This window comes from Brassica napus, chromosome A5, assembly GCF_020379485.1.
Source record: "Brassica napus cultivar Da-Ae chromosome A5, Da-Ae, whole genome shotgun sequence".
NCBI lineage: Eukaryota > Viridiplantae > Streptophyta > Magnoliopsida > Brassicales > Brassicaceae > Brassica > Brassica napus.
In genome coordinates, this window is record NC_063438.1 from 1,808,588 (window position 1) to 1,828,877 (window position 20,290).

At 37.0% G+C, this 20,290-nt stretch overlaps 2 protein-coding genes across 2 annotated transcripts; one reads left to right on the plus strand and one right to left on the minus strand.

Moving 5' to 3' along the window:
• Positions 1-5,699: 5,699 nt before the first annotated feature.
• Positions 5,700-14,243, plus strand: LOC106450615 (inactive TPR repeat-containing thioredoxin TTL3-like). Its single transcript, XM_013892307.3, has 7 exons — positions 5,700-6,868; positions 6,941-7,136; positions 7,218-7,402; positions 7,487-7,820; positions 8,225-8,426; positions 8,508-8,614; positions 13,938-14,243. The coding sequence occupies exons 1-7, from the start codon at positions 6,027-6,029 to the stop codon at positions 14,088-14,090; spliced, it is 2,019 nt and encodes a 672-aa protein (XP_013747761.2). The 5' UTR covers positions 5,700-6,026; the 3' UTR covers positions 14,091-14,243.
• Positions 14,244-15,092: 849 nt separating this feature from the next.
• On the minus strand, positions 15,093-20,013 carry LOC106450613 (phosphoenolpyruvate carboxylase 2-like). The gene is made up of 11 exons (XM_048780387.1): positions 19,895-20,013; positions 19,590-19,795; positions 19,088-19,479; positions 18,558-18,642; positions 18,264-18,486; positions 18,081-18,184; positions 17,921-18,005; positions 17,695-17,849; positions 16,384-17,382; positions 15,584-15,970; positions 15,093-15,516 (listed from the first exon to the last, which is right to left on the minus strand). Exons 2-11 carry the CDS (start codon positions 19,755-19,757, stop codon positions 15,220-15,222), a joined length of 2,895 nt encoding a protein of 964 aa, XP_048636344.1. The 5' UTR covers positions 19,758-19,795; positions 19,895-20,013; the 3' UTR covers positions 15,093-15,219.
• Between the last annotated feature and the right edge of the window lie 277 nt (positions 20,014-20,290).

Here is a 20,290-nt window from a genome sequence, read left to right on the forward strand (position 1 = left end):
GTATTTATAAAAAGATGATTTCATATTTATAAAAATATTTATATTTATTATAACTAATTTTGTATTTATAAAACATTTTTTTATTTATAAACACTATTTTATTATTTTTTGTATTTATAAAAACTATTTTGTATTTATAAAAAGATGATTTCATATTTATAAAAATATTTATATTTATTATAACTAATTTTGTATTTATAAAACATTTTTTTGATTTATAAACACTATTTTTTTATTTTTGTTTATTTTTAAATATAAAAAACGTTTTTTGTATATAAATTCGATTTTTGGATTTATAAAACATGATTTCATATTTTGAAACTAATTTTGTATTTATAAAACATTTTTTTGATTTATAAACACTATTTTATTATTTTTTGTATTTATAAAAGCTATTTTGTATTTATAAAAAGATGATTTCATATCTATAAAAATATTTATATTTATTAAAACTAATTTTGTATTTATAAAACATTTTTTTTATTTATAAACACTATTTTATTATTTTTTGTATTTATAAAAAGATGATTTCATATTTATAAAAATATTTATATTTATTAAAACTAATTTTGTATTTATAAAACATTTTTTTGATTTATAAACACTATTTTATTATTTTTTGTATTTATAAAAACTATTTTGTATTTATAAAAAGATGATTTCATATTTATAAAAATATTTATATTTATTATAACTAATTTTGTATTTATAAAACATTTTTTTTATTTATAAAAGCTATTTTATTATTTTTTGTATTTTAAATATGTTTTCTATTTCAATTTTAATTTTATATTTTCGAATTTCAATTTAAAAAAATAAATTTATATTTTTTTTTTTAATTTTGGAAATATTCCGAGGAAGTGTATCCCTCGGGATATTCCGACGACATCTTCCTCGGAATATTTCGAGAACTTTCCGACAAACTTGTTGTCCTCGGAATTTCCTCGGAAATTCATTTCCTCGGAATTCCGTCGGAAATTTCCGAGGGATTTCCGAGGAAAAATGAATTTCCGAGGAGTTATTTCCGAGGACTTTTTTCGTCGGTATGTCGTCTGAATAGCGTTATTCCGACGACATACCGACGATTTTTTCCCTCAGTATGTCGCTGTTTTCTTGTAGTGTACAGACCAAAGTATATCCACCAATCTTGATATATATATATATATAAGATGACTTCAACAACAATAAAAATTAGAATAATAAGCGAAGATGACTTTTAAAATTGTGGGTTAACGAAAACAATTGCGAGTTAGACAGTAATGCGATCTACATGTATTATTTGCTTGCACTGACATTATGATCTTAATTTTGAAAATAGTATATTGAAACATAGGATACCCTTAGTAGTTAAGCTTAGACAAGCGTGGATTATCTTTTAACAAAATTATTAATCGAATATTAGTTATGGAAACCAGATAATCCACGTACGTACGTAGTTTTGTATTGTATTATCAAATATCGTCGTGTAAGAGATACAAATAGATAACAAGAATATACCATGAAACATCAATGCATGTGTTAGGCAATAATCCCAACAAAAATGTACTCCAATAAAAAAGTAATGCATGTATTGTATAAATAATTGTCATTTATGTGTAAGTTACAAAAACTAAGGAATTGTCTTCATTATAATTCATGCAAAATATAAGCACTTGCAAGGTTGTATTTGCACAACGAAGTTTTTTTGGCGCATTATAAATCTATTTGCATTCAAACTTTGAGGATAGCGAATTTTTCTGTCTAGTTTATTTCGTGTAAAGAAATATCTTGTGGCTTGTGGTTCCTACTAAGCTTGGCACTTTCTATGTTATAGAATTCACTCTCAAATTATTCAAACATTGGATTCAAGATTATTTGGATATTAAGATAAGTGCATCTAAAAAGAATATTCCGCACTCCTTAATATATCTAGTATCTATACATTCCATGTTCTCCTGGCACAACCCAACAAACCATCAAAACTCAAATCCATGGCTTGAATAATCAAACGTCATTTTAATTAAATACTGTAACTAATTAAGAATTAAAGTATGTTTTCAGACTAGAAAACTGTAAAAGATTATGATCTTGGTAGTACACCTTCAGCTTTGGATCTTGGATAGCTGGTTTGGTCTACTTCTAAAGTCTTTTTTTTTTTGCGGAGAAAAGGATGTCTAAAATGATGTAACACATCATTAGCTGGTAATTTGTGCATATATTTCCAATCTCCACACATTTCCTCTTTTGTCTATTTTTAGTTGGGTCCATTCACAATCATAATCATACATTACATTCTGAGCATTGTATTATGTTATGTATGTCTCCAGTGGAACAAATAATGTGAAATGAGTTGAATAAACAGACTAATTGTGTTTGGTGTTGTCTTTGCTAATTAATGCAAATGTTTCTGTCAAAATCTTACATACTAAAATTAAAACTGTCGAAGAACTTATTGAATTTATTAATAAATTATTTGGATTGATCATAATATTATAGTTTTCCCACGTCAATGCCTCTAAAGAAAACAACTTAACGTTCAGATGACATTTTAAAAGCAACTAGTCCATGCTTTAAGAGAACTTAATACAAATGTATAATGTAACTACCCATGTCTATTCATATATATATTAAGCATGTTTGTTTTTGTCAAGTGAAAAAAGATAGCCGGTTTTGTTGAACCGAGATTTAGTAATTTGGTCATTTGGTGAGTCCATCTCGTCGCCCATCCTCAATTTGGCGGGCTCGAGGACTGTTTTCGAATAGTCCGTCGGTGTTAACAGAATAATCCGTTACTGAAATCTAATGGCGTTAACATTGACTGTGTGCTTAGTTGGCAGACTAATCGGTGAGGGTAAGAACCAGCTGGCGTGATCGGCATTTGTATTTCATCTCCATTTTGCCCCTACATTCTTTTTTGGTTCTTAGAGCATCATTAATTAGCGGAATATAAGAACTCTATCCTAATAAATTCCATTAAACATGTTCTAATAACGTTTTGGTTGCCTTTATATTTTGGATAGATTTATGTGTAATAACAGTTTCCTATATATTTAAACCAATAGTTTTAATTAAAACATTTTGAATTTAACAATTTATTTTAACATACTAAATATGCATATAGAACTCAAAAATATATTTTTGTGAAATAATTTTTTTTCTCAAAACATCCATCTTTGTGAAGTAGAGGGAGTAATTTGTTAATGAATCGAAAAAAATACTAATCAAAAAGAAAAAAAGAGAATAACAAGCTGTACAATCGACACCCGTTAACCAAAATAAATAAATTACCAGCTCTGCATTATATAAAATTTTATTTTATCATTTTTGGTTGTTCTTTTTCCGATAACCATTTTTTTTTTGCTCTCTGCTCAACAGGCAATGAGAAAAGGCTTGAAATATTCATTACCTTCATTTAAATATGAACAGGATATCGTCACACAAGATTATTTACCAATGCTAATATAAAGTTAATTACAGTAAATATTGTGCATTGAGCAAAAGTTTTGCTGGCTTGATTAATACATCTACTTCTGAAGACAATTTTATCCTTAGTGTTGTTTTCTCATTTGAGCCTTTATAAATATTTTCTCATTTTAGTTGGTCAAACATTTTAATAATCAATAGTTATTGAATTATTTTGAAATATTCTTTTATTTGTCAAACTCTTTTATTTGTGAAACAATGGTGATTGCGGTTTAAGCGGTGCAGAACAAGCGGTATAACTGTGATTCTAACAGTTATAAAAAATGCATAAATATATAGTATATGTAGAGATTTTTGTTATTGTTAACTGCGGGGCGGGATGGAACGATGGTCACCAGTCGAAGCCTCAATTGCTATTACTTTGTAGAATGTAACTTGTTAGTCACTTGTAGGGACTTTTCTTCATAACTAATTAATTATACACTGGTTAATATTTGAATATCTAAGAAATAACCAATGCAAATTTGAATCTTAATCAGTTGAGCAGTAAATTTAATGCTAGAGTTCTGTACAACGCCCCTAGAAATGGATTTCCTAAATGAAAAAAAAAACAACCAAATTTTTATTAAAAATGATAGGTACATGTCTTGCATTGAATATCCTACCAAGGTTTAATTAGTGCTAAATTATACAAATAGCCTGCTTATGCTATTCTATAGTCTGTTGTAAGAAAATTAAATTTGATAGAGTAACATTTTAGGAACATGAGTGAACGTGCATGAATCTGCGTGCCTTGACACTTTAGGCAAAAAGAATTAAACATGTACAAATATCACGTCAGAGGCTATTTATAAATAAACTATGATTAAGAGTATTAGATATATTCAATGTAGTACACTTAACAAATGCAACGTATGATAGATACATTGATATTTCGTTTTCCTCAACACGAAGCAATGCATGATAAATAATAAATACTAGGTAATAACCCGCGCCTTGCGCAGAATGTGATTATTAGTTTCATTATTTTTTTAATAAGGAGACATTAATCTGTATAATCTGGATATCGGTTCGGTTTTAGGTTGTTTTTTGCTTTTTAATCTCTTAAAATATACCTACAATTTTAAATCAATATTTATTTGGTTTGTTCGGTTAAAATGTTTGATGTTTTTGTTTTTTTTTTCTGTGATAATCAAAAATTACTATTATTTGTTTGTTTTCATGTTATGAATCTTAGATAGTCGTGCTGTCGAACCAATGGTTTCATATTATAGTTTCTAAATGGATAATAGTTTAAAAAAAATAAAAAAAATTATTAAGACAAATCATTTTACTACAATTTCGTCGAGAGTGAAAGAAACAATAAGAAAAAGAATATTTTAACTTCCAAAAAAATAGATATTTCAGTTGTGGTAAATACTTAGCTATAAGGTGCTCACGTCAATGTGCACATATATGTGTATGTAAAAGTATATAAAGATGGTTGATAAATATATAAAGATAATGTTAATTAATATTAAATGATATTTTTTCAAAATAATACATGAAAAATAAAATTCTTAAAATGAAATTATTTTAAAAAATATTTTAAAATTTATATAAAATATAATATATAACTTATATATAATTTTTTAAATATATGTATATATATGCATATAACAGATCAAATTAGATATCGGTTCCTATAAATATTGATATTTGGGATTTGCTTTTTTTTTACGGATATTGTATTTTAGTATTTGATTTGCTTCGTAAAGTAACGAATATCCGGATTTTTCGGTTCGAATCAAAACGGATAACAAATTGAATTAAAATTTATGAATAATTTTTCCAGCTCTATTCGTAAACAGTAAAAATAACGTAAAGAAGAACTATGCATATGAGTTTTATATTAAAAAACCGTAAAATACATAGTGTGAACATATTTATGTAGAGTTTGGCTGAGAAGCTCTCTACATGTAACATGTGTCCATTTTAATGTGAACGTATTTATTACAATACTTCTACACGTGACATGTGTCCGGTTTAGTGTGAACGCATTTATTACAATGTTTCTCCTTTAATATATAAAGGATTCCAAATTGGTATCTAAAAATAAAGATAACGAATTCCATAATATACACGGAAAGTCTAATTAAGTTTGTTTTTTTCGAACAGTGTGTTCAAAAATCAAAGTCAACTATTTTAGTCTTTATGTGGTTTATAAATGTAACTAATAATAAATAAGAATTAAATGCAACAAATCACTGTATTTGTCTTTTTAACGACAAGCAGCCGTGAGGACACGAGAGTAACTAGAGAAAGAGACTCGTGATGAACATCAGAAGACGAAGATCAATGTCCTAATCTCAGATCAAGGTTAAATTACATTTATTAAAAAAAAAATCCATATTACTATTTATATTTTTCAACTTCATTCTTTGCTTCCTCCTTTTCTATTTATCACGAGATCTGTCTTTATATTTCTATTTTCTTTTCTCTCTCTCTCTGGACGACAGTACTTGTTTCCTTTTTAGCTTCGGTGTTGAGTTTTTCTGACTTTCTTCTGAGAAGAAGAAGAAGCTGAAGGAAGAAGCCATTAGATTTTGCTTTTTAGAAACCAGATAAAAAAAAAAAGTACGAGGATGTCTCATTCTAGAAGGCTTTCGTTAGAGCCTGCTATTACAGGAAGGTTCCGCGACTCATTGAGTTTACAGAGACACGACAACGATGACGTCATCAACAAACCAGACTTCCGAGAACTCGATCTCGGCTCTCCCGTTTCCACCTTAATGCCACGTGTCTCCACTTCCTCGGCGGCAGCGACTCCCACCAGCAGCTCCGGCTCCTCCGGCTCCGCTTCCGGAAAACCGTCGGTGGCGGGTAAAAGCCACTCCGGCGAGATTCCCGGTGGCCCCGGATCCGTAATGCCGGCGGTTAAGAATCTTAAACCGGATCATCGGAGATCCTCTTCGACGGGGAAGCCGCTGATCTTCTCCGGCTCTAGCTTCTCCCACTCGGCGACGAGCCACAGCTCCGCCACGTCAGCAGTGTCGCCGAGTCCCGCCGTTTTACCCGCCGGGAACATTTGCCCGTCGGGTCGGATCTTGAAAACCGGAATGGCGACTCGGAGCTCGACCAGGGCCGAGACTCTCTGCACGGGAACGGGAAACTACGGACACGGTAACGTCGTGCGAAGCGGCGGCGGAGGAAGCAACCACTCGGCGAGAGCAGACGGTGAAAGCCCCGAGGAGCTGAAGAGACTAGGGAACGATATGTACAGAAGAGGAAACTTCTCGGAAGCTCTGTCTTTATACGACAGAGCAATCTCGTTGTCGCCGGAAAACGCAGCGTTTAGAAGTAACCGCGCGGCTGCGTTAACGGCGTCAGGACGGTTAGGAGAAGCCGTTAAAGAATGTCTCGAAGCCGTTAGGCTTGATCCGTCTTACTCTAGAGCTCACCAAAGACTAGCTTCACTCTATCTCAGGTAAGTAAATTAAATCTTGTTGTGTGTGTCTTTAAGTTTAAAGATTGAGACTTCTTATCTTTGTCGGTGTAGATTGGGAGAAGCTGAGAATGCAAGACGTCATCTTTGTTTCTCCGGTCAATGTCCGGACCAAACCGATCTCCAACGGCTGCAGATGCTGGAGAAGCATCTCCGCCGTTGCTGGGAGGCTAGGAAGATCGGAGATTGGAGAACGGTGGTCAAAGAAACCGATTTAGCCATTGAGAACGGAGCTGATTCGTCTCCTCAGGTCAGAGATCACCGACAAAACATTAAACCAGCTTTGTAATGATTTTAAGTTTTTAACTAACAGTGAGTTTTTTTTTGACAGCTTGTAGCATGTAAAGCTGAAGCCTTGTTGCGTCTTAATCAAATAGAGGATTCAGATTTTTGTATATCTTCCATTCCAAGACATGATCATTATTACCACACTCAACCACAAGCTAAACTCTTTGGCATGGTGGCTGAAGCGTATGTCCTTTGCATCCAATCTCAAGTTGATATGGCATTAGGAAGGTAAAGAGCTTTGCCAACACACAAGAAAATGTTATGATGGTTGTTTGATTTTATTTAAAGATGATAGGGTTTTTTTTGTTGCAGATTTGAGAGCGGTGTTGTAAAGGCAGAGAGAGCTGCGATGCTAGACCAGACCAATCCTGAGCTTGTGTCGGTTTTAAACAACGTGAAGATGGTTGTGAAGGCACGTACTCGTGGTAACGAGCTGTTTAGTTCAGGGAGATACTCTGACGCGAGTGTAGCTTATGGAGACGGTCTCAAACAAGATGGTTCCAACTCGGTATTGTATTGTAATAGAGCAGCGTGTTGGTATAAGCTCGGTTTGTGGGAGAAATCAGTTGAAGACTGTAATCAAGCACTTAAGATTCACCCTAGTTACATCAAGGCACTTCTAAGAAGGGCTGCTTCATATGGAAAGGTGAGATTATAACTCAATTTAGTTAGTTATGAACCGATTTTTGTATTGTCATGAGGCCGCAAATCGGTTATATCTGAAACAATCTTCTTAAAATTCGGTTTAAATCGATTTAAATAGTTTTAAACTACTTAAAACTGGTTTGAATTGATTTAAATGGATCTAAATTAATTAATAATGTTAGTGCAAAAGCCACATTTTTTTGTATATCTAATTTTTTATAGTTCATCAAAATGTTTTTATAATTAAATCCGAAAATTGAAATATTTGATATGAATGTAAAATATAAGAAAAAATAATAATTTGTTAATGCTTAGACTTCACCTAAATCCCGAATAATCTGCTTAACAATTTCTTGAACATTTATTAACCGAGTATGAATGACAATGTTTGTTTGATATATATAGCTTGGTCGATGGGAAGATGCTGTCAGAGATTATGAGTTTGTGAGAAGGGAACTTCCGGGAGACAGTGAAGTTACAGAGTCTCTAGAGAGTGCCAAAATCGCGGTGATGAACAGAAGTCAAGTATCTAAAAGCTTTGGATACAATAACCAAGTTGAAGCGGTTTCAACTTTGGATAAGTTCAAGAACGTTGTTTCACTTCCCGGTAAGTTTTTAAACATAAGACTATAATTTGTATCTGAAAGGTTGAGATTTTGCTTAAAAGTGGAAACATGTTTTCTTTCAGGTGTCTCTGTGTTTCATTTCAAATCATCATCAAACCGACAATGCGAAGAGATATCTCCCTTCATCAACACTTTATGCCTTCGGTATCCATTAGTACATTTCTTCATGGTAACACCACTCTCCAACAATGCCTTTTTATAACACAGTCTCGCAGTGTTTTATTTTTTTTTTTTGAAGAATGTTAAATTTATTCAAACAAAAAAGGCCTTTTTACAAACTAATGCAGCGTGATTCTAGAGTTTTTGTTTTGTGAAAACCATAAAAATAAAGCTTAATTCTATGCCCGTGAATCAAACCAATTTGCCATTGCTTGGGTTAGATACTTCCCTCCTTTTCCACGCAATGAGCTTATTCTGTTTCTGACCTGCTTGTCTACAAACTTGATGATGTTCCTTAGATCTTGATGAGGTGATCCATGTCTTCGTCCATTTCTTTCAATCCAAATTGTGTGAACAAGAGCTTGAAAGACATATCTCAGCAAAAATTGGTTTGTAGTCGACAGTACGTTTGCAGATACTAGTTCTAGTACCCTACTCCACTCATAAGTGTATCTCGGACCCAACAGTTTCTTCGTCAAATTCCTCCATATCTCTTCAGAGTAATGACAACCAAAGAAGAGGTGATCTCGTGTTTCCACTGCAGAGTTGCAGAAGACGCACAAAGCATTTGCCTGTGCATTCCATTGGAGTAGCCTGTCTCCCGTAGCCAAGCGATTGTGTGCTGCAATCCAACCAAGAACAGAATACTTGGGAGTTGCCCCTGAGAACCACACTCCTTTGTACCATGAGATAGTTGGGTGCTGCATACGTGTGAGATGCCAAGTCTGGTTTGTATGGAACTCTGGTTTATAAATATCCCCATTACCTCTCCAAAGTTTCACATCGTCTTCATCAAGAAGGCCCTGTGTCCTCAGTTTCCTTATCTCTATATCAATAGCGATCAGGTGTTCAGAACGGTGACGACGGCTACGATAGTGCTGGACTACGTACTCTACTGTTGCATTGAGGCCTATACCGAGAGCTACACATCCTCCTGCACCGGTGATGTCGAAGATTCTCCCTAATGGAGACCAATCATCAAACCAAAAAGAAGTAGACACTCCACTTCGAATTTCCACCTTTGTGAAAGATCTAGCTAGCTCACGATATTTCAATAATTTTTTCCACATCCAGGAGCCAAGCGAACTCGTTTCCTTAACACTCCAGAATGATCCTTTACGTATCAAGTACCTTTTAATCCACCTAACCCACAGCGTAGTCTGAGACAGTATGCGCCATATGAGTTTAAGACAACACACACGGTTCGTTTCAGTGAGCGATCTCAGCCCTAACCCTCCCTCCTCCTTAGGCTTGCAGACATTTTCCCATGAGATTTTCGCTTTCTTTGAGCTCATAGCTGGGCCCGACCATAAGAAAGCTGAGCAGAGCTGGTCAATCTCCTTAATACATTGTTTCGGTAATCTATAGACTGACATCCAGAAGTTGGTGAGACTATATATTACTGACCCAATGAGTTGTAGACGTCCCGCAAAAGAGAGTTGTCTAGCAGTCCATGTTGTTATGCGCTTCTTGATCCTCTCTATCAACGGAGAGTAGTCTGTTGAGTTCATACGCTTCGTGAGCAGTGGAAGCCCAAGATATCTGACTGGTAGTGTGCCCACCTCGAACGGGAACTGAGCAAGAATATCTTCCCTCTCATCGCAGACCCCTGCTAGAAATAAAGTAGACTTCTCCAAGCTTATATTTAACCCTGACATAGATGCAAATTCTTTAAAAACCTGTAAGATCCCTTCCACAGAACGTTTGCTCCCATCCGCAAATACCAAGAGATCATCAGCAAAACAGAGATGTGTTAGCTGAATGTCTTGACAGTAAGGATGATAGACAATTCTCTTCTCTACTGCCGCTTTGTTTATTAACTTAGATAGAACTTGCATACATATGACGAAAAGATATGGAGATAGCGAACAGCCTTGGCGAAGACCGCGAGAGCTGTTAAAATATCCTGCTAGTTCCCCATTAACCTGAACTGAGAATGAGGCCAACTCTATGCACTTCTTCACCCATATCACAAATTTTTCTGGAAGCTTGATGGCTGAGAGGATCGACAATAAGAAAGGCCATTGAACCGAATCAAACGCTTTCGATATGTCAATTTTAACAGCGCATCTAGAGGATATATTTGTCTTGTGATAGCATTTCACCAGCTCTGAAGCTAATAGAACGTTCTCCATGAGAAGCCGATCTTTGACAAAGGCTGATTGGTTTGGAGATATGAATTTTGGAAGGATCTTTTTCAACCTGTTGGCCAAGATTTTAGAAAGCACCTTGTACAAGACATTGCAACATGAGATGGGTCTGTAATCTCCCATCCTGATGGCATCATTCTTCTTAGGAATGAGAGCTAGTATCGTGGAGTTAATACCTTTGGGGAGGAAACCTTTGGTGAAAAAAGACTGCACCGCCACAACGAAATCATCTTTGATTATGGGCCAAGCGGATCTGTAGAACTCACATGTGTAGCCATCAGGACCTGGAGACTTGTTAGCTGCCATTGCAAACAAGACTTTTTGTATCTCCTCTGCTGTTACTTCTCCATCAAGCAACCTCATGTCGTTTTCCTCACACTGAAATCCCAATAGATGTCGGAGCTCCTCCTCTGTGGTACCAACATAATCCGCAGGTGTAGTGGAGAGAAACTGAGTGAAGTGATTTACTGCCTCCTCTTTGATCTCTTCTTGACTTTTTGCGACAGATCCATCTTGGCGCTGGATTTCTCTTATAGAGTTTCGGACCTCTCGTACTTTAGCAGCGCGATAGAACTGCGTGTTGTTACCATCACCAATTCCTAGCCAGTGGACTTTTGCCTTTTGACTTTGTATTTTTTCTTCCAGTAATGACAGAAAGTGCCAACGATCAGATGCTTTTTTCTCCTCTTTCATATTTTCCTCAGTGGGGTTCAGCAGAGTATTCTGTTGACACTCACATAGAAACGTCCAAGCCAACTTGGTCTTCTTCTCGATCTCCCCTATGTGCTCCTTACTCAACTTTTTCAACAGAGGTTTCAAAGCTTTCAGCTTCTTCGAAAGCCTAAAGAGCGCTGAAGTAGAATTGAAAATGGGTTCAGTCGTTTTCCAATACTCCTCTACCAGAGGCAGGAACTCTGGGAAATCAACAATCGCATTAATGAACTTGAAAGGTTTACACACTTTCATGCTCCCTTCTTTAACCACTATTCGGCATCTCATGTGATCTGAGCAACCCCCTGCCTCAAAAACACAATAAGACTGAGGAAATAGCTGCATCCATTCGTCATTCATAAGAGTACGATCCAATTTTTTGCATATGAGACCATCATCTCTCTTATTACTCCACGTTAGCTTTGGACCCTGATAAGCCATATCCAAGAGAGAGCAATAGTTAACTGTTGACTGAAAATCCCTCATGCCGTGAGACCTCAGGGATAGATCTTCATTACCCGAATGTTCTTCCTCATCAAGTATCTCGTTAAAATCTCCAAACACCAACCATGGTTTGTTCTTGATCAAAGGGGAATCCCGATGAGATTTCAAGTCCTGCCATAGTTCTTTCCTGTCCTCTATTGTGTTGTAAGCATAGACAAAAGAACAGAAGATTTCTTCAGTCATACCTTCCAACAAGATAGCACAAGTAATTACTTGGCCACTTTTAAAACATGGTGTCACTCTAACCTTCGGACTCCACACTATCCAAATCCTTCCCAGCCTATTATGTTCATAATTGGATAGGAAAGACCAATCTCCAAAAACTGACTCAACAATTTGACTCGCTTTTGCTTCCTTAACCCTCGTTTCCAGCATACATCCAAACTGAAACGATCCTTTTCTGATCCATTCTCGAACTACAGAGTGTTTAATTTTTTTGTTGAAACCTCTGATGTTCCAGAAGAAACCAGACATCATTGAGATTTGCGAGTAGACATTTTGTTCAGGGCAGGAGTGGCCGTCTCCTTTGCCTTCTGAACCTTTGTGTCTGTGAGATATTTGTGATTATCTTTGGAGCTTCGTGGAAGAGACTGCCGAGTAATCACCTCTTTCTCCTTCTCTGGTTTTTGGCTTACAACGCTTTTCACATTTGTAGCCTGTTCTGTGTCTCTTGCAGGCACATCCATAGGATCAACTTCTTCATCTTCCACGTCCTCGGTGGGAGAGAGAACCGAAAATCTTGAGTTTGATAATATCGAAATCTCTTCAATATCTAGAGTTTTTCTAGGCGATCTACTCGCCTTGCCAGGAGATACATCCATCCACTCATCTCCTTCTGCGTTTGTAGTCTTCTCCAAATCAACCTTCTCTTCTACGCTTTTCTCTAAAATCAGAGTATCCTCTGTTTCGACCACACCGAGATTTTCTGTGTTATCAACACTCGGGATAATAGCTTCCTCAGTGTTTTCGACAAGAATATCTGACCTCGCTTCAACAGTATCAGTTACACCAATAGCCAATGCAACAATTTCTCCATCCTCTACTTCTTCTACTTGTTGGACCTTTTTAGGCGCTAAACAAGCTTTTTCCAGATGTCCCCACTTCGCGCAGTTTGAACATCTTGATGGGAGCCAAGGATAGTAATATTCTACCAGAGTTTCCTTGCCATGAAAGTTGAAACTCATGGTTTTGGGTAGATCTTTCGTAAGATCGGCATTCACAAACACCTTTGCAACTTTGATGTTAATACACTGAGCAGTTTCCGGATGGAGCCTAGTCGGGACACCAACAGGGCTAGTGATAAAACTTAATCCCTTCCAAGACACCATATTTGTTGGAACATTCTTGAGATGGACCCACAAAGGGATGGATTTTTCTTCCGGTTGATCATCTTCAATGAAGGGAGTCCACTTGGACATGACCACTGGAACTCCTGCTAAATTCCACATACCACGGCGAGTAATCTTATTTCTGATAGACAGATTCGGAATTCTGAACTTCATTGTATTTGAATTAATCACAAATACTTCCACCATCTGAGATTTATCTCCTGTAGACCAAATCTTATTCACTATTGCATGAACTTTAGCAATATGAGGAGCCTTGTCCAAGAATTTTCCCATCAGAAAGTCTTCCCAAAGAGGAGAAGCATCCTTAATGATTTCATCCGGAACATTAACCGAACCTACCCCATCCTTCATCGTAACTTCAATATCATACTTCATTAACCCTTTCTGTTCACCTTGAACAGCACGAACCCAATCTTTTTGCGGTGTAACTGGAACTTTAGGAGGGAGAACACGCTCCTCCTGAACTTCTGAACTAGCCGGATCCACCATCGGAATCCCTCTGGCGGCACCGGCGAGCTGCCTTGGGGAAGAGGAAATTTAGAAACCCTAGTCGCCAAAAAATCGTCTCAGAGCCCTTCGTCTCGCAGTGTTTTAACTGAGGAAATAAAATGTTATTTAGGTGGATGTGGAGGAAAGCGTGGCGTTGGCGAAGGCAGAGAGTATCAGGAAAGTTCCAACGTTTAAGATGTACAAAAATGGAGATAAGGTGAAGGAGATGATATGTCCGAGCCACCAGTTTCTTGAGGACTCTATAAAGCACTTCCTCTTATAATACGAAAGCCTATGATCAATCATATTATTATCTGCTTCCCATAATCTTATCCCAAAAGCCTATTTTTAAGAATTAAGAGAAGAGCTATTATTCTATCATTCAACAAATTGTTCATTCTTTTTTTTCTATATAAATTTATGTGGTTTGACTCTGCTTGCTTTGAACGAGTAAAGTGTTCAGAAGTATTCTAGATATGCAAGCTTCATTATCAATTCACGTGTCTTGTGTTATATATAATGTGCTACATTCTATATTAACCATATGAAAGAAACTGAACAGAGTTATTCTGGTGTGGTTGATGCGCATGAACCAATGAAACAATGAGTCATTTATATTATTAGTAGTTAACAATCTCTAAAACCATTCAGGTGAGTTCATGATCTACTAGTAGAAGACAGAAAAATTCAAGGAAAAACTGACAAGTATAAATCATTCACACTAGTAGAACACCTCACAGGCTTTCAAAGACTGATCAGCAGCCTCTATCCTCTCTCATTTCCTGATTTGAATTCAGCAAGGTAGCGGTAATAGTCACCTATCCTGCCAAAAAAAAAACCAAACAAATCTTCATATACAGATAACTTTAACGATTTAAGTTTAAAAATATCAATTGAAGAGAAGTAATTAGCTTACATCTTATTGAAGAAGACGGTTGAATCACACTCGGAAGCAGATGGAGTCAGATGCTCATTTTAAACACAGACATTATATCAACACATATGTTAGGAAGCTCTAGCGCAATGTTTGTGTTACAATACTATTTCTTTGTTTGTTTGTGACAAGTTTATTGTTGAGTTATTGACGCCATGGACAACAGCATCTTCTTGCGAGCTAATTTGTTAACTCTCCCCATAGTTTCATCAAATTGCAACAACATCCAGTTCATCTGATTCTTTTCTTTCTTTCTTGGTTTCTCAATATCTACTGCCTTGTTGTTTCCTTTATTGGTTTAGAATATGTATATGTTTCATTTTAAGACAATTTGTTGTATCAAAATAGCAATGCTTAACAAGAAATTATCATATCATGCTCATAAGAAAAGCGTACGTAGGATTCAGAGAGATTTATCACATCGTAGAATAATAATACATAGCGAAGATAGTACAAATGGATGATAAATTAAAATGCCTTAACCGGTATTCTGCATACCGGCGGCTATACCCTTCATGGTGAGGATAACAGTGTCTTCAAGTCCAGGTGCATACTCGCTCTTTGGATTCAGCTTAACGAGCTCAGCCGCTGGTTTACTAGACTCCATGTAGTCTTTAGACAAGTGTGGCCTAACTTTAACGTGGAAGCTCGGGTCACGTATCTGCTTCAACGTATAGGCTTGGCACACGTTCAACGTCGTGATGTATGGGTCACGTAGCTGCAGCCTTTGCCTCAAGTATGGATCACCTTCAAGAATATCCTTGTGACCCGCCACCTAGTCAAGGAAAGAACCAAACTCATAAAACCGAACCAAGAACCTGTCTGAACATCTAAGTTAATACCTGGAGGAGGAGGCGTCTGGTCTCTTGGTAGTTAACTCGAAGCTGTTCACCAAAGGGTTGAAGCTCTTCAGAGACGAGGAGACGGTCGTAGAGAGCAGCGATTCCAGGGTCTCCTTTGGCGAAAACCATTTCGACTAGATCGATTGTGACGCGGAAGAAAGGCCACTGGTTGTACATCTCTTTGAGCATGTTGAGATTCTTTGCGTCTTTCTGGATCACACGTTTGAATGCAGATCCAAAGCCTAGCCACACTGGCAAGTGAAACCTCGTCTGAGTCCAGGCAAAGATCCATGGGATTGCACGTAGAGATTCAATTCCTCCACTCGGTTTCCGCTTTGATGGTCTGCTTCCTATGTTCATCCTTCCATACTCAAGCTCAGGTGTTGCCTATAAGACAAGAGAGTTGGTTAAACAACTTAACAGAGAGAAATTAGAGCAAATGTAGGTGTGCAGGTTCGAGTAATTCAGGTTATTGGGTTCTTTCGGTTTTCGGTTAGTTCGGTTCAACACAAATCTTACCTAATTAATCCGAAATAAAGTTTGGTTCGGTTTTTGAAAATCCTACCAAAGATTTTAATTTCTGTTATATTTTGGTTTAATTTTGTTAAATTTTTTGGTTTGGGTTTATGGTATGATGTGGTTATAATTTTTTAAAAAAGAAAAAAAGTAACCGATTACCGAACTGAACCGAAAACCAAATTTTTTAAACCTACCGAATCGAACCGAACTCCTAACCGAAGTTTAGTTCGGTTCGGACAAAAATCCTAGGCCTAGGCAAGTGTGTTGGTTAAAGAACTTACCAGACGGAAGTACTCCACAAAACGTGGCTCCTTGAAGACAACAGAGCGGTACTCTTCAGTGGCAATTACAGCCATCTCATCCATGAGCACACGCCACTCAGGTTTAGGAGAAACAGGCGGATGCATTCCATGCTCGAGCGTAGCAGCCGTGAAACGCTGAAGAGTCCTAAAACACAAGTGCTCTTCTCCAAAAGACTGTTCTATAACTTCTCCTTGAACGGTTACCCTCAGCTGCCCGTGAATGGTATCCGGAGGCTGAGACAAGATAGCAAGATGCGTCGGTCCACCTCCTCTCCCAACAGTCCCACCTCTCCCGTGAAACATTGTCAGCTTCACTCCAAACTCCTTCGCAACCTTCACAAGCTCCTCTTGCGTCTTGTACAACTGCCACGCGGCGGATAAACGCCCAGCGTCTTTGCCTGAGTCAGAGTACCCTATCATGACTTCTTGCTTACCGTTGATCCTGTTTCTGTACCACTCTATCGAGAAGAGACGTGCAACCGAAGCAGGAGCGTTTTCTAAATCCGCTAGCTTCTCAAACAAAGGGACGACTCTCAGAGGATGAGTGATCCCGCATTCGCGTTGTAAGAGCTCAACAGCGAGGACGTCTGATGGAGCAGTGGCCATTGAGATGATGTAAGCGCCGAAACTATCGTAAGGAAGCTCTGAGATGACTTTGAACGTGTCCAACACGTCAGCTATCTCTTCGGTTTTGGGAAGATCAGGTCCGAAGAGAGGGCGTTTCCCGCTTAGCTCGGATAAGAGCCAGTCCTGTCTTTTGTCCTCTGACCATTCTTTGTAAGATCCAATGCCTAAGTGCTGTGTGATAGCGTCTAAAACATCGGTGTGTCTGTCGGATTCTTGACGGATGTCAAGCTTCACGAGTGCGAGTCCAAATGTAGATACTTGGCGCAAGAAATCGAGAAGGCTTCCATCAGCGATAGGTCTGTCACCGCAGTCACAGAGAGACCTGTAACAAAGCTCAAGCGGCTCCAAAAACTTTGGAACGAAACAGAAAGTTAGTTAGCTAAAGAAGCAAATCAAACAACAAACAATGTTTCAGTTTGGATTATTTTGATAAATTATAAGAATTTAAAATATGAAAAAAAGAAATTAAACAAATTTGTGGGTTTAAGCTAACATTTGATTTAATAAATTTAGACCAATTTAGATCTATTTTAAACTTAATTAGACCGATTTTAACCAATTTAAAACGATTTAAACTGATTTGAGTAACATAAATCAAATTTTCAGAAAATCGTTTTAGGTATGACCGATTTTTTGAACATTGGAAGGAACTAGAGAACACACCTGGTCCACACTTGTGAAAACAGCGTCTTCAGGAACGTCTGAAACGCCGCTAGACAGTAACTGACGCGCATGCTCACGTGTGTTGTACAGCTTGTCCCTCACGTCTCCAAGAATGGCTCGATATGGCTCACTTGAAGGGATTTGCTTCCAAAATTCTAAAAAAATCGAACGCACATCAAAACATACTATAATAATATCTTAAACTAGCTAGATGGTAAACACACACCTATGTAGTGTTTGGCATCCCTTTTGGCACATCTTTGAGCTTCTGCGCGAACACGAAGTTCCTCATTGCAACGCCACATGGACATCTACAAATAAACCAAACATTAACAACCAAAGAAAGAAACTAAGGACGCTGTGGTGAGCTTTGGACGTTTCTTTACCTCGAACATAAGATCTTCAATCTGGGAGAAGTAGAGATTAGCAGCCATCATTCTTGCTAGTAAGCATACATCTCTTGTAACTTCAGGAGTGACTCGAGGGTTTCCTGGATTAAGACATGTTTGATAGTTAAAATCATGTTTTCAAGAGGATACAGAAGTAATAATAATAAGAGTGTAGGGTACCATCACGGTCTCCACCCATCCAAGAAGAGAACTGAATGAGAGGAGCATTGTAAGGAACACGCTCGTTGATACCAATGTTCTTCAAAGCAGTGTCAACACGTCTCAAGAATTTAGGAACTCCTTTCCAGATTGTCTCATGGAAGTAGCTCATCCCTGCTCTCATCTCATCTTGTGGTGTAGGAGGAGTTCTTCTGATCTCATCAGTGCGAAAAGCAGCTTGAATCTGGTGCCAACAAAACACAAGAGTTTTAAGTATATTGCAAAGCAATAATAAAAGATTCACTTTGTGTATACCTCTCGTTGCAGAGCTTCATCGAGTTCTTGTTTATCATCAGGAGTGATGTCCTTTGCATATAACTGTGTCAAACAATCACGAATCCTGGAAACATTCAAAAACACAATACATCAGTAAAACTAGGCCTGGAATATTGAAACCGAACCAAATTCGCCAAACCGAAAGAAACTTCAGTTAGCTTGGTTTGACTCGGTAGGTTTTCGGTTAGGCAATCAGTTACTTCAATTTTTTTTTCTTTTTAAATATTATGCCCAAACCATACCAGAAACTGGGGCCGAGCTAACCAAATTTCGAACCAAACTAACGGAAAAACCGAACTAACCAAATTTATCAAATTTTTAACAAAACTAAACCGAAATTAAAAACTCCGGTAAGATTTTCAATTGAAAAACCGAAATAACTGAATACCTAACCAAAATTTATTTCGGGTTAATTCGGTAAGATTTATGTTGAACAGAACTAACCGAACCCACATGCCTAAGTAACACAAAGTCACAAGCTATCAAAATGTCTGGGACTCAGAACAAACCTTCCAAACTTTTGAAGCAAAGACCGGCGAACAGATTGAGTAGGGTGAGCAGTTAAGACCAAGTCAACAGTCTGGTTCTTGAGAGCATCAAAGACCTCTTCAGGGGTCTTGTTAAGCTGCAAGAGCCTCTTGAGAGTCTCTTCAATATCGGATTCCGTTGTCGCAGAGGCCTCATCAGCGAAATCTCCTTTCTTAAGCTTCTTGATCCTGCGCCTGTAGGCAATCTGGACTTCCTCAGCAAGATTAGCCAAGCTAAGCATGTTGGAGAATGACTTTGTGACCACGATTGAGTCTCCTGGATCCAAACTAGTAAGCATGTTTCCAAGCTCCTCTAGCTTCTCAGTGTTGCGGTTCCCATCGTAATCGGCAGCAACCTCATAGCATTCTTGAACCTTTCAGACAAAAACAAAACAAAACATTGTCTGTTTCAGAACAAAAGGAGAAACAACAAACACAAACACAAACACAGTTCAAATAACAAAGTTAAAGAAGAGAAACATACAAACTCTCTGACTTCTTCGCCATGCAGATCCTGAAGAATGTCGAGAAACCGATCCAGCAACAGAGCATCGTACTCAACAAGCTTGTCGTCTTCAGAGACTTTAGCTGGAGCAATAAGCCTCAGCTGAGCATCAATGGAAGCCATCTTCTTCAAACTTCCAGTAGCCATGGCTGATGCTTCCTAGTTTTAAACCTTAGTCCTCAAATCTAATCAAAAATCCCCCAGAAATTTTCAGATTGACACGCGTAAATAAAGGAGATATAATTTGGTGAAAGTAAAGTAAAGAGGGCCGAGCAGTTTCGTACACGAGGAAGATGATGGAAGGAGAAGAAACAGTTGATAAAGTTTATTTTAGTTTTTCTGAAAGTGTTTAGAAAAAAAATCTCAGTAGCCAAATCTAGTCCATTCGATGTGTAGTTGTACCTTATTTATAGCTGAAACTCTCTTTATCTATTTTATTTAATTTATTGAAATTTTTTTTTGTAACCTTTTTTCTTGTTTAATTTATGGAAATCTTTTTGTTATTTTTTCAAAAGAAATCGTTTTGTAAATTTACAAAACAAATCTTTTTGTAGTTTTACTCTTTAGCAACTATATTTTCTTTTATGATAAGCATAACATAGATTTTTTTTGAACTTATCAAACATAAATTTATGGGATAGTGTTAACACATCTGACCAATAATTAACTTTTTACTGAAT

What these genes read in the sequence shown, in the direction of transcription:
- LOC106450615 (XM_013892307.3), top strand. Translation starts at nt 6,027, where the DNA reads ATGTCTCATTCTAGAAGGCTTTCGTTAGAGCCTGCTATTACAGGAAGG. An exon ending in GTTGATATGGCATTAGGAAG is followed by an intron (nt 7,403 to 7,486) that starts GTAAAGAGCTTT and finishes TTTTTGTTGCAG; the next exon opens with ATTTGAGAGCGGTGTTGTAA. An exon ending in CATTAGTACATTTCTTCATG is followed by an intron (nt 8,615 to 13,937) that starts GTAACACCACTC and finishes AATGTTATTTAG; the next exon opens with GTGGATGTGGAGGAAAGCGT.
- LOC106450613 (XM_048780387.1), bottom strand. Translation starts at nt 19,757, where the DNA reads ATGGCTACTGGAAGTTTGAAGAAGATGGCTTCCATTGATGCTCAGCTG. An exon ending in TTGCTTCAAAAGTTTGGAAG is followed by an intron (nt 18,643 to 19,087) that starts GTTTGTTCTGAG and finishes GAATGTTTCCAG; the next exon opens with GATTCGTGATTGTTTGACAC. An exon ending in ATGAAGCTCTGCAACGAGAG is followed by an intron (nt 18,487 to 18,557) that starts GTATACACAAAG and finishes TGTTGGCACCAG; the next exon opens with ATTCAAGCTGCTTTTCGCAC.